General features: G+C 33.1%; 1 protein-coding gene across 5 annotated transcripts in view; it reads right to left on the bottom strand.

The window, feature by feature from the left end:
- The window catches only part of LOC106625585 (protein anoxia up-regulated-like), a 68,288-nt gene that overhangs the window by 40,205 nt on the left and 14,009 nt on the right, over window positions 1–14,074 (bottom strand). For 3 of the 5 annotated variants that reach the window (XM_070113088.1, XM_036368438.2, XM_070113089.1), the window contains exons 2-5: window positions 7,284–7,310; window positions 4,649–5,110; window positions 4,249–4,361; window positions 4,061–4,191 (exon numbers count right to left, since the gene is read on the bottom strand). In XM_070113088.1, the coding sequence (XP_069969189.1) occupies window positions 4,061–4,191; window positions 4,249–4,361; window positions 4,649–5,110; window positions 7,284–7,310 (733 nt within the window). Of the gene's footprint in view, window positions 1–4,060; window positions 4,192–4,248; window positions 4,362–4,648; window positions 5,111–7,283; window positions 7,311–13,306; window positions 14,022–14,074 lie in introns of those variants that run through there. The other 2 variants (XM_070113090.1, XM_070113092.1) reach the window with 2 other exon arrangements.

Below are 14,074 nucleotides of genomic sequence, written 5' to 3'. Positions count from 1 at the left end.
ATTTTGGTACCAGTTATTTCATTGGTAAGTATATGTTATGTAATTATATGCGAAAATAGTGGAAGAATACAATTAAAAAGTGTTTGTAGATTACGTATTTTTATACTCTCGCAACCTGTTGCTACAGAGTATAATAGTTTTGTTCACCTAACGGTTGTTTGTATCACCTAAAACTAATCGAGTTAGATATAGGGTTATATATATATAAATGATCAGGATGAAGAGACGAGTCCGTCCGTCCGTCCGTGGAAACTCTAACTTGAGTAAAAATTGAGATATCTTTATAAGACGGTTGGTATTGCAGATGGGCGTAATCGGACCACTGCCACGCCCACAAAACGCCATTAATCAAAAACAAATAAATTGCCATCACTACGCTCCGCAATAAGATACAAGACTGTTATTTGGTACACAGGATGACATTAGGGAGGGGCATCTGCAGTTAACATTTTTTTTAAGTGGGCGTGGTCCCGCCCCTAATAATTTACTGAAAGCAAATGTTTTTAGAATCTCTACCTACAGTGTGAAAATAGTTGATAGCCCACCCATCATATAATATAACGGTACTGTTAAAAACTACTAAAAGCGCAATAAATCAAGCACTAAACACGCCAGAGACATTAAATTTTGTCTCTGGGATGGTATGAGATGACTATATAGAAACCGCATTCAAAATTAGACAGTGGGCGTGGCACAGCCCACTTTTAGGTGAAGACCCATATCTTGAGATCTGCTCAACCAATTTCAACCAAAATCGGTACATAATATTCTTCTCATATCTCTATATTATAGTGCGCAAATGGGCGAAATCAGATTACAACCACGATTATTTCCCATATAACAACATTTTAAATTCTATTTGATTCTTTCACTTTCCAGTATGCAAATCAAGCAACAATGATTGTATCTGGGTAAAACTTTGCGTGAATAATCCGTTTAAAGTATGCCACCTTGTGACCAAAAATTGTCTAAATCGAATCAAAACTATTCAAGCCCCTAAGTACTAAATATGTGGACCCCAGTGCCTATAGTTGACCTTCTACCGAAAATATCAGTCAATCCACAAAGAAATCTCAAACGAGTATACCATTTGACTTTGCGAGAGTATAAAATGTTCGGTTACATCCGAACTTGTTTTAATAATTTTCATTTCAATCAGAGTTTAAACAAGTAAGAAAGAGATAAGTTCTGGTGTAACCTAACATTTTATAACAATTTGCAAAACTTAGAGGCGGATAAATACATTCAGGTGCCGAGAAACTCTTTTCTAAAAAATGTTACGTTAAAGTTCAATATTCGTATTACAGTTCATAGACTCAGTAAGCTTCATTAGTACATTTTGTATATAAATAAACCTTTATTAGACTACTACTACTACCATATTTACCGTATTGACCCGCTTTATCTCTATTTAATACAAGGCTACATTGCTATTATCAGATAAAAAGTCTCTCTGAATTTCAATAATATACATATTTAGTATCTGGGAGCTTGAAATTTTATTATGCTATTTTGACTATTTTTTTCATTTTATATTACAAAAATCCGAAAATATGAAGCAGTGAATATTTATAAAGTCAGTTTTGTTTGGGAAAATTTGGACAGAGACACAAATGTCGAGAACATGTATTACAATATTTTTCGATAATAGTATTCCAGTTAACAAGTTTTTTAAGAACCAGCAGTAATCTGCCACATGTGACGACCCCATCACCCTCGATACCTTTCTTCCATCGCTTGTAGATTTTGAAAGAGAGTGGTTTCCTTATCACTCACTATAATTTCCTAAATCATCCGAACATTGTAGATTATCAACACAAAACTTTTCTAAGATTCAATTTTTATAACAGTCACAACTTTGATAACCTTAACTTTCCTTAATCGAGTTCTGTTAAGAAAATCACTTTGGCGTAGATGTTTCACTCTCCCCATCCACTTTCATAGGTAGACTGTACCGATTTCTGTCAATTTGCATCATTGTTTCTGAGAACATGAGATTTTCGTTTGAAACGAAAGCGAAGTTTTCATTGAGTAAAACAGGACATTTTGTGGACATAATATATCGCTACAGAATATAATAGTTTGGTTCACCTAACACTTGTTTGTATCACATAAAACTAATCGAGTTAGATATAGATTTATGTACCTATATATATGATCAGGATGAAGAGAAGAGTTGAAATCCGAGTGAATGTCCGTCCGTCCGTCTATGCATACTGTAGCTTGAGTCAAAATTTAGATATCTTAAGGAATATGTTTCTTTCCGTAAGACGATTGGTATTGCAGATGGGCGCCATTTATCAAAAAAAAAAAAAAATGCCATAACTAAGCTACACAATAAGATACAATACTGTTATTTGGTATACAGGATCACATTAGAAAGGGGCATCTGCAGTTAAATTTTTTTTCAAAAGTGGGCCATGTCCCGCCCCTAATATATTTAATGTGAATATCTCCAAAACCGTTAAGATACAATAACAAAATTCACTAAGAACAAATGCTTTTAGCACCTCTATCGACAGTGTGAAAATGAGTGAGATCAATGAATTCCCCATATAACTGTACTGTTAAAAACTAATAAAAGCGCGATAAATTAAGCACTAAAGTCAGGGATGGTATAAGATGACTTTGTAGGAATCGAGTACAAAATTAAACAGTGGGCGTGGCACTGCCCACTTTTATATGAAACCCCATATATTATATTAGGATCTGCTCAACCGATTTCAACCAAATCTGGTACATAACATTCTTCTCATATTTATATGTTATAGTGCGAAAATGGGTGAAATCAGATTACAACCACGCCTTTTTCCCATATAACAGCATTTTAAATTCCATCTGATTCTTTCACTGTTACAATGATTGTATCGGGGTAAAACTTTGCGTGAATAATACGTTTAAAATATGCCACTTTGTGACCAAAAGTTGTCTAAATCGGATCAAAACTGTTCAAGCCCCTAAGTACTGAATATGTGGACCCCAATGCATATAGTTGACTTTTTACCGAAAATATTGGTCAATGTGTTAGATATTTAATTGAAATTCATATAATTAAATAAATAAATGAAACTCTCGATAATATTGTAGTATGCCTTTGTGTAAAAAATTAGTTTAATCGGATCAATACTTCCTTTAATATAAAATTTTGCCAACACCTGAAGGAATTTCCCGGGCTTTGATCCTTGCAAGTTGCGGGAGTATAAAATGTTCAGTTACACCCTAACTTAGAACTTCCCTACTTGTTTTAAATTAATTTTTAACCTTATGTTTGGTAACAGATTTGTTGCAATGAATTAACAAAAAACCGGTTTTTAAATTGATTTCCCATCTATATGAAAAAATAAATAAGGTAGAGTGAAAACTCATTCTATCTTGTTCGTTATTGTTCTAGAGTTAAGGCAGTTTGCACCGTTCAAGATTTGTGTTTTCGTGCACGTCGGTCAGTAGTTTCATCTTAACCTAACCCATCATAGAGTTTTTTCTGTTGGCGTAGATTTCTTCTTTCGAAAAATTACAAAAAAAGTTATCGAGATGAATTTGTACAAGGAAACCTCATTAAAGTGGTATATTCGCTACCTTCAATACTACCACGTATTGTTTTGCATACTTTTTATCAGTTTTACTATTGTGAATTGCTCAAATGATTAATGTCAAAAATTAAAATGCAAAGAAATTAAAACTTAAAACCAAATAAAGTTATATACAAAACTAAGGGATTTCAGGCACCTATTTTGACGTGGAAAGAAAAATGCGTCGACCAAAGAAATAATTGCAACACAATTGCGCATGCGTCAGAAGACATGTTCGCGCAGAGTTACACTACAAATACTGCCCGTTTACTTGAATATCTGGTATAGTTTGTTCGATTCCCTACCCTCCAATGTTATTCACGGACGGATAGTATGAAAATTTCTCGATCATTCCAACAAAAGCAAATTCACACAATTCAATAACTTTACAAAAAATACTGGTCTCGTGATTAAACCCACGAAAATATAGAATTTAAAGAAATATTCACAAACAATTTATTTATTTCTACTTAAGTATATGTTATACATACCAACATATTTTCTAGCTGGCTCAGGATAATAAGATATTCTATGAACTTCCTTGGCTACGTGACGTACAGGATTAGTTATCCTTTCAACATACGCATCAAGAACAAGCTTAGATGTTGGCTCGTAAGTATATCTTGGAATAAAGCTAAATATTGTAAGAACAAACGTTTTTGAACGGTACTTTACTTACCCCGTTACAGGAAATGGTGTGCAGCTACGAGCTCTGCGAACTGCCGGAGAATGGATATCACGGATCAACGACTGCGCTCTGTGGCGAATACGGTTCGTTTCATCCTGAAAATTCTGCAAATCAATTTGTTAATACATTGTAACACATCTACATACATATATATTTATATCTATACATGCCGCGCGTTTACTAGAATTTTACTAAAAAAATGTGTAAGTTTAAGATAAATTTGTTAAAAATGGAAAGTAAATGCAAATATGTACCAATAGATTAATTATTCAAGTGTGGTTATTTTTGCACGCAAAAAAGAGATAACAGCTTCGTTGTTTAATCTGTATTCACTTTTTATAAGCAATGATACTGTTAAAACAGGCAAGTTTTTTAAAATTTGAACACTCACGGCAAAGGGTTCAGTGTTGAGGTAATTGTTTAGAGCACGAGCGCCATATCCTGGTAATGTTCTCTTCAAATAGGATGGTGTAGAACGCAGAGAAGAAGTTGTTATCCTGATTGGAGGGCTCAGGGAGCGTGTGAACACACGAGATATGGGCGAGTAGTAATAAGATGGAGTGGAGTACACGTAAGTGGAGGGTGAATACGAGCTATAAGTGGTTGCTGGTAGATATGACGAGTTATATATATTCGGTGTTTTATAGGTGTATGAGATTGTACGTTCTGGTGAAGAAATAACCCGTGTAGTTGTGCGAACAACGCGTATTGGAGATGGTGAGTGTATAACACGTGTCACAACGCGAGCTGGGGAAGTTACAACTCGAACAGGTGAAGTAAAAATACGTGCTCCAGCGTATACCCGTTTTGGAATTGTGTACGACGAATATATTGGATAGGTCGTTTTATACACCTATATAATATTGAAATGTTTTGGTTAATGTGGATAACTTAAAATATTTAATTTTGATAATTTTAAATGAAAGGCGGGTGTATTAATTATATAAGTAATTGTTAAACATAATCACAGTAAGCCCTTCCTCTGAGGAAATAATATCCTCAAAATATTTATTAAAAGTAATTGTCACTGAAACTAAATAATAAGCCACGTCTAATCTACATGTCAAAAATAGTTTATTCACTTAATTATGAATTTGCTTTTAAACTAACCTAAATGTTAAAAAATTTGACTTCGACTATACTTTCCTTTCAATAGTTTATTCTCCTAATGATTGTTTTTGTCAGATGGGTGAAATCTTTATTTTCACAAATTTGTGTGGAAACATGCTCTGGAGTATGCTTGAATAATGACAAAATTTGTCGCAATCTATCTAAAATATCTATAATATAGTGACTTCCGATCATTTGGTTGTCTTTTCCTCATATGCGCAATATACAAGTATTACGTTTAGTCCCTTTAATTGAGTTTAAATTACAAATAAGTATATATATAAAAATTTTGGTCCCGAAGCAAAATTTTGTAATGAAACTAAGTGAGTCTTAAGTTAATAAGATATCAAATTTGATTGAAGTCCATTCGGTTATATTAAGCTTGCCACGAAGTTTGTAACACCCAGAAGGAAACGTCGGAGACCAGAGTTGATTTAGCCATGTCCGTCTGTCGGTCTGTCTCAATATATACACGAGCTATTCCCTCGGTTTTTGAGATATCGATTTGGAATTTTGCACACGTCTTTTCTCCCCGAGAAGCTGCTCATTTCTCCGTACCACCGATATCGGACCACTAGAGCATATAGCTGCCATACAAACTGCGATCGGAATTAAGCACTTGTATAGAAATCTTCTTAATTTGACGAAATTTCTTCACAAAATTTGGCATGAATTATTGTCTAAAGCAATGTTGCAGTATCGGAAGGAATTGTTCAGATCGGATCGCTATATCATATAGATATCATACAAACTGAAAGATCGGTACCAAGCCCTTGCCTGGAAAACTTTTTTATTTGACGAGATGTCTTCACCAAATTTGGAATGGATTATTTTCCAAGACAATCTCCGCATAAATTGTTCAGATTGAGTCATTATAGCATATATATACAAACTGAACGATGAAAATCGAGCTCTTGTAAGGAATTTTTTTGTATTTGTGAAGGGTATTGTAACTTTTATAGATAGACTACATATATGATATAAACTTTTTATAGAAGTTGACATTTTTTTTGTAATATTCATGTCTTGTTAATATACAGTTTTTCCAATGCCTAAAAGTATTTCCCAAGCTTATATCCTTGAAAGTTACGAGAGTTAAAATTTTCGATTATATCCGAACTTAGTCCTTCCTTACTTGTGAACTTTATAACACTGTGCTAATCACAAACAAATAATTTTCCCAAAACAAAAGACATCACGATTTCTCAAATTAAAATTACAACAACTAAAGAACAGCTAAGTTCTTTGCAACAATATAGCAATTACTCCCGCAATATGCCAAAATTAACAACCTGTGAAGTATATTATATATTGAGCTTTGGGATAAAAAAAAACACTATTGCGTTCTTTGAAGATACCAAATTAAATTCATCCATTCATTATATGTCACGTACCAACTTAGTTTCATTACGATATCCTGGAAAATAAAATAAACCCGGATATTACTTTCTAATATTTTTTTATAATATTATATATGTACGATATAATGGTTGGACGAGGTTATGATTTCCATTTTCACCACGTTGCACAATTACAAGGTAGGGGAATTCAATATTTGGATGAGATTTTCTGACATTGCTCTAATAAAATTAAATTATGTACAGGGCCCGCAAATTGACATTCGTAGACCAATTAGTAATCGAGTTCTAGCAGTTTATATGAATAAAATTGTTTCATGAATATAATAATGAACCTTGTTCAACCAATCTAATAAATTTAGTATAATGTTGTTTTCCTATTATCCTTTAAATATTTTTCATTATTCATACCTATTGTAGGTAACTAACAAACTAGGCATTTAATTTTCTAATATCGAAACTAAATATAATTTTAAAAATATTTTAATTTACAATATAAGTACACTATTTAAAATTTCTTTATAACCCGTTTGTATGTTATTGAATAAGAGTACTTACACGAGAGACCTTATGCTCCACCGGATACTGAAATAAAAATAAAGTTTAAAACTATTATTTAATATTTCATGTGCATTTCAATTATTTTTAGCTAATAAATATTTCATACCAGCGAAGACCATACACATATGTATATTATTTTAAATAATTTTACATATTTAATCAAATATAAAATTAAGGAAAAGCTAAGTCCTGGAATAACTGAGCATTTTATATTCTCGCAATTTGACAGTTGCAAATTTTTATATTTTTGTTAAAATCATCCGAAATATTTATAGCAAAAAGAACCCCACAGCATCCTTATATGAATGTGGGAGGATGAAAAGTTGATGATGATGTTTAACGTCCAATAACAGAAGAGATTTATTGCTAATTCGTTATGGCTTAAAAAATAATATGAATGTAATAATACAAAGTAATGGAGAACTAAAAACATTTGATAGTCAGAGTTGCCGTAATAATCCTATGAGGTTGCCACATATATATATGCGTGTGAATGTCATTTAATATTTTTCCTCCCACGGTCAATATACGTCGAAGTTTCAGAAACTATAACAAATTGTTTATTTGTATACTCTTGCAACATGTAGCTACAGAGTTGTGTAGTATTGTTTACCAAACGGATGTTTGTATCACCTAAAACTAATCGAGATAGATATCGAGTTATATATGTATATACATATGATCAGGATGACTAGACGAGTTGAAATGCGGGTGGCTGTTTGTCCGCGCAAGTTGTAACTTGAGTAAAAATTGAGATATCTTAATGAAACTTTGTAGCGTGTTCCTTGGCAAAAGAGAAAGTTCGAGTTCGTACATAGGCTTAACCGTACCACTGCCGCGCCCACAAAACGCCATTAATCGAAAACCTATAAAATGCCATAACTAAGCACTAAACTAAGATATAAAACTGTAGTTTGGTATATACGTGGCCTCGCCTTTTAATAGGTTCAATAAACATATCTCCTAAAACTAAAAAAACCAAATTGGCTTAGGATAAATTCTTTAAGAGCCCATACCGACAGTGCGAAAATGGATTAAATCGTACTATAACCTCTCCCTCTCTCCATATAACGGTTTTGTTAAAAACTACTAAAAGCGCGATAAATCAATAACTAAACGTTTCGGAAACATAAATATATAGGAACAGTTATCAAATTTAGATTATGGGCGTAGCACGGCCCCCTTAGGTTAAAACCCATATATCGGGACCTACTCGACCGATTTTAACCAAATTCGGTATGTAATATTATATTATCCGAATATAATAAATAATAGGCGAAATTAGACGAAAACCACGTCTACTTCCCATATAACACAATTTTAAATTCCATATAACTCTTTCACCTTCTAGTATACAAATCAAGAACCAATCAATATATCCGGTCACAAATAGTGCCCCCAGTGCGTATAGCTGACTTTTTGCCGAAAATATCGGTCAATCTGTGCGATATATTATTGAAATTCGGGAAAAACTTTTCTTTGATAATAATATACCCTTGGATCAAAAATGGGTTGAATCGGATCAATAATATTCTTAGCCCCCATTGTCTTCATAATATGATTAAGTGATTATGAACTTCTTAAAAAACTTAATATTACGAGAATAACTGTTTACCCCACTATTGATCGTTTTTCCAAAACGTCTACAATTGATGGCAGGAAGAGCAGGTCGTCCTCGCGTGGTTTGAATTCATTCATAAAAACTGTTCGCGAACGCATTCGCAGAATTCTCCCTATAAACAAAAAATGATTGCTCGACCAGATCAATGTCCAGACTTATTCAAGATTATCTCCACATGACAGCTTACCGTCGGTCAGCTAGTAGTCTTCTGACATTAAGCGCGTTGCGAATGCAAATTTCAATCAACAAATGCTGGCGACTTCTTCAGTGGTATGCTGTCAAATGCCATTAAAGTATCCTTTAAGGATTTTAAATCCTTTAAATAAAAAGGACTAAAAAAGGTGACTCTTTCGAATATAATTTTTTACGTCGTTTTAGTCAAGTACCAGCTTGAAATATGGCCTGAGGGGTATTGACCCTATTTTTTGAAAACACACAGTTATTAAAAAAACATGCTCTCTGAATTTCATGAAGATAACTCACTTATTCATCGATATTTACGACATAAGATCAACCCGAAGCCCGAAAATATTTATATTAGTATATGGTATATGATTTTACTCAGTTTTGATACGAGGACCGTTGTTAACACAAAAAGATTCTAGGCGAGTTTCAATAATATGTCTCACAGATTGACTCATATTTTTGGTATGCAGTCAGGTATAGCCTGTGAACTCCACATATTCGATATCTGGGGGTTTGGAAAGTTATGATCTGATTTTGGCTCCTTTTAAGCGTAAAAAGCCATATCTTGAAGACATTATTAGCGCAAAGTTTTATTCCACCGTTGACTTTCGAATATATACAAAATTAAATGGAATTTAAAATTGTGATATATTTATAAGAAGTAGGCGTTGTGGTAGACCGATTGCAAACACTATAATCATATTTCATATCTTATTAACTTATATTACAAGTTAAAGACTCCTTACCAAGATATAAGAGTAAAATCAGCCGGACGTTTCAAAAACTTCGCTAAATGAAGGCTTGAACGAATCTACCGAATTTGGTTGAAATTGGTCGGGTAGGTCTGGAGATATGTAATTTCATCTAAAGATGGGTGGTGCCACGCCCATCGTCCAATTTTGATACCGGCTCATATAAAGCTAATGTCTCTACTCATTTAGTTATTGATTTATCGCTTTTTTAGTCGTTTTTAACATAACCGTTATATGTGAAGTGGGCGGGGTTATCATCCTACTTCACTGTCGTAAGAGGTATCAAAATGATTTATCCTGTGCAAATTTGGGCGATATAGCTTAATTGGTTTGGGAGATATATACATTTAACCTATTGACCGGGCCGACTTTGTCAAACCCTTTAAAACCACAGATGCTTCTCTCTAATGTGGTCCTTTGCACCAAATGACATAGTCGTATCCTATTGTGGAGCTTAGTTATGGTAATTTATAAGTGTTTGGTTATTTGCTATTTGTGGGCGTGGTCCGATTACGCCCATCTGCAATACCAACCTTACAGTGCCCAGAAACATGTGTACCAAGTTTCATCAAGATATCTTAATTTTTACTCAAGTAATAGCTTACACAGACGGACGGATGGACGGACAGACAGACATTCGGATTTTAACTATTCCCGTCATCCTGATCATTTATATATTATATATATCTATCCCGATTAGATTTTGATGATAAAAACAACCACATGCGACATGTTGCAAGTGTATAAAAAAATTTCCTTAAATGGCAAATGCGTGATTTTAACTCAACGAAGAGGAAAAATTAAATATATTGGTTTTTTACGACAATTCATTCAAATTCATCGCTAAACCACAAGCCTAGAATTATCAGGAAAATATTTTCCCCGAATTTCAGTAATACATTTAACATATTGACCAATTTATCTTTGAAAAGTCACTGGAGACCACATCTTCGTTACCTGGGGGTTTAAACAAATATGGTTCGATTTTGACAATTTTTAAACTTGAAATGCCATACTATACATGAATGCCCTATTTGTATAGAGTTTTATCCCGATATATTCATTGATACTTTATTCGTACACTGTAAAGTGAAAGAATCATACGGAATATTTTTTTTTTTTTACATGGGAAGTAGAAGCGGTTCTGGTGTGGTTTCGCCCCATTCTGCACCGGGGCACTGAATTTGGCGATGGTTTGTGATATAGGCTCAGGCTTAGACCTAAAAGGGGCGAGGCCACGATCTTTTTTTTAATTTTCAGTCCACGGATGTCTCTTTTTCATTGCGATACTTTGTACCAACTGACGGAATCCTTGGATTCCAAATAATACGAGTACCAAGTTTCATCAAGATATTTAAATTTTTACTTAAGTTATCGCTTGCACGGACAGACAGTCACTCGGAATTCAGCTGAGTATATTTAGGAATGTAATTCTGTTTGTCCGTCAGTCTGTCTATATATGCATGAACTAGTCAGTTTTTTAGATATCTATCTAAAATTTTGCACACGTCCTTCTCTGCTCATTTGTTGGAACCGTGTAGCTGCCATACAAACTAAATGATTAAAATCATGTCTTTGCATTGAAACCCTATCTTCACAAAATTTGGAACGGATTATTGTTTAAGGTAAGGGTACAATCTTTGATTGTTTCAATGTTTCCCATGGTTCAGTTTGGACCACTGTAGCATATAGCTGTCATAAAAGCTGACCGATCGGAACCAAGTTCTTGTAATGAATCTTTTGTATTTGTGAAGGGTATCATAACTTTGGCGCAACGGAAGTTAAGGTTTTTTCTAGTTTTTCCTTTCATTTTTGTTTATTTTATTATATTGTCTTTGCGTTTCATCCTTTTATCAATAGATGTCAACCTGCTATGATTTTTTTTGTTTTCAAACATTATCTACCCTGGTCTAAAAAAAGCAAATTTAGGGTGTAAATTTTGGGCAAGTGATTTCGAACTGCATTATGAGCCCCTTCTTCTTTGTATGCCCAACTGGAAATATTTGTAATGCTTCAATGGTGTCTGCTTGCAGTACTCCGAGTATTCTATTGTATGTTCAAGACAATAAAGTTGGTCGTTTTACTTTTCTCTTTAAAAATGGGCTATGAAACATATTTAATCTGTTGTTGAAACTTTAAACGCGTATTCCTTAAAACAACAACGTTCTTACGGTTAGCTCGGATGATAAAAAAATTTCTATCCAACCGATTGTGGTGAAACTTGAATATGTTATTCTACTGACAAATAGCTCTCGTAAGGACTAGGCTTTTTTTGACTGCCAACTTTCCATTTTACAGCACGATTTCTACTTCAAAAATTTTACTTTTTTCGAACTCAACCATTTTTTTTATTTTTCAACGAAATTTTTTAAGCTATCTATCCAACCAGAATGTCAAACTCTCGGAATAATAATTTTTTTGATTTTGCTATTTCAGATGTCCTCAAGCGACCAAATCACGTCCTTTTTTTTGGAGACGCTCACTTCAGTGCTACAAAACAACAAATTTCAAAAAAAAGACAAAAATATTTTTTATATGTATACTCTGAGATACGATTAATAATATATTACAAAATGAAACTGATAGAATTTTATTTTTTCCAAATCAAATATTTCCCAAATATTACCAGACTACTACCTGAAATATCGAAGAACGGGAATTTGTCAGTACTCGGTTTAACGAAAAACAAGAAGACATATGTAGAAAGGGTTGAAAATAAAAAAATGGAGAAAACAGAATACAAAACAAAACTTGAAAATCAAAAGAAACATCTGCTACATTAATTTTTCTGAAGGTTTTGTTTTCAAACATGAAGATGCAGTCAAAAATTTCGAACAATATGTACCTAGTGGGCAAAGTAGTAGTAGCAATGTTGATTTCACAAAATTTATTGTATTGGCTGAACTTCAGAAGAAACCTTCAAATGTATTCTTCGTATTCCAACGCAGCCAATGACGATTAGTAAATTTTTTATATAGCTAGAGAAATGTAATTACTGATATACAAATATTTTGATTCATGTATTGGATTTTTAAGCACATTACTTCCTTTAAAGTAACATGCATATGCGCTTTGAATTGTTCCTTTTTTGTTTGTTCTTTAACAAATCATTTAATAACACAATTTTTTAAACTGCAATTTTCGAATAATTTACTCATTCTTTTATTGAAAAATATACCTTGCAAAGCGAGTAATCGAATTAACGAAAAATTCGATATAATGAACTGGCCTGACAATTAATGTGTTCGTTATTTCGGAATATAATTCAGTTTACTTATATGCCAATAGTTTGAATAAAGGTCCAATAGTTATAGGATATTATTATGTACATTATGTTGTTGGTATTCGCAAAAATGTATGTTTGTAAACCCACAGATTCATGAATATCGCATTACTGTCCTACTAACTTTTTTATGATGTTATGATTTTTATATCCAACTTAAAATTAAAGAAATTAAACATTTTTAGTTAATATAATGTGTTTTAGTTTATATTTGTTTGGAAGATATCACAAGAACATATGTATTTTTTTTTATTGTAGTAACAGTTATGTATACATTAAAATATATTATTTCTGAGTTTTCGATGATGTTTTGTACATTTTTATTTGTAAAATATTATTTAACTGGTATTTTTAGATTTTAAAAGTAATTTACACATGTAAGTAAGTAAATATAATAGACAGACTCATGCAATTTTTTATTGAATTTTATAAAATTCCATTATAATATTCTTTGGGTGAATGTGTTTAGGCAACTTTAGTACTGAGTAGTGGTATAAATATAGTATATTAGTCAGAAATTAAAGTGCAAGGCTAATTTTTTTTTCCAATACTTAATATAATATTTCAAAACCTAATTCCATTTAGACATGATATGAAAAATGTCGGAATCTGGTGCCTCCAGGAAGATTACCAGAAGTTGTTGATGAATAGCTATAGCCACCTGGTCCCACTCCTGTAGTGCTAGTTCTTTCGGTGCTGTAATTGTAGGATCCTCCTGGACCAGAACGAGAAGATGACTCAACGGCGGATGAGTACGTGGAGCGTTCAGGTCTTGCATTGCTAGAGTCGTATGAGCTCTTTTCGACATTCGACTTGTAAGAGTATGAATAGTCATTAGAACCTCTCTGACGATGAGTACCTGGCCTTTCAGTACATAAGTCCAAACGTGGAGTCTGCGAATGTGGGTGGCAAATTCAAACAGATTAAATGTACTATTCCTTTTTAA

Source organism: Bactrocera oleae, chromosome 2 (genome assembly GCF_042242935.1).
Source record: "Bactrocera oleae isolate idBacOlea1 chromosome 2, idBacOlea1, whole genome shotgun sequence".
NCBI classification, from domain to species: domain Eukaryota; kingdom Metazoa; phylum Arthropoda; class Insecta; order Diptera; family Tephritidae; genus Bactrocera; species Bactrocera oleae.
Note: the sequence above shows the minus strand (reverse complement) of the source record. Positions and strands in the feature narration are given on the sequence as shown.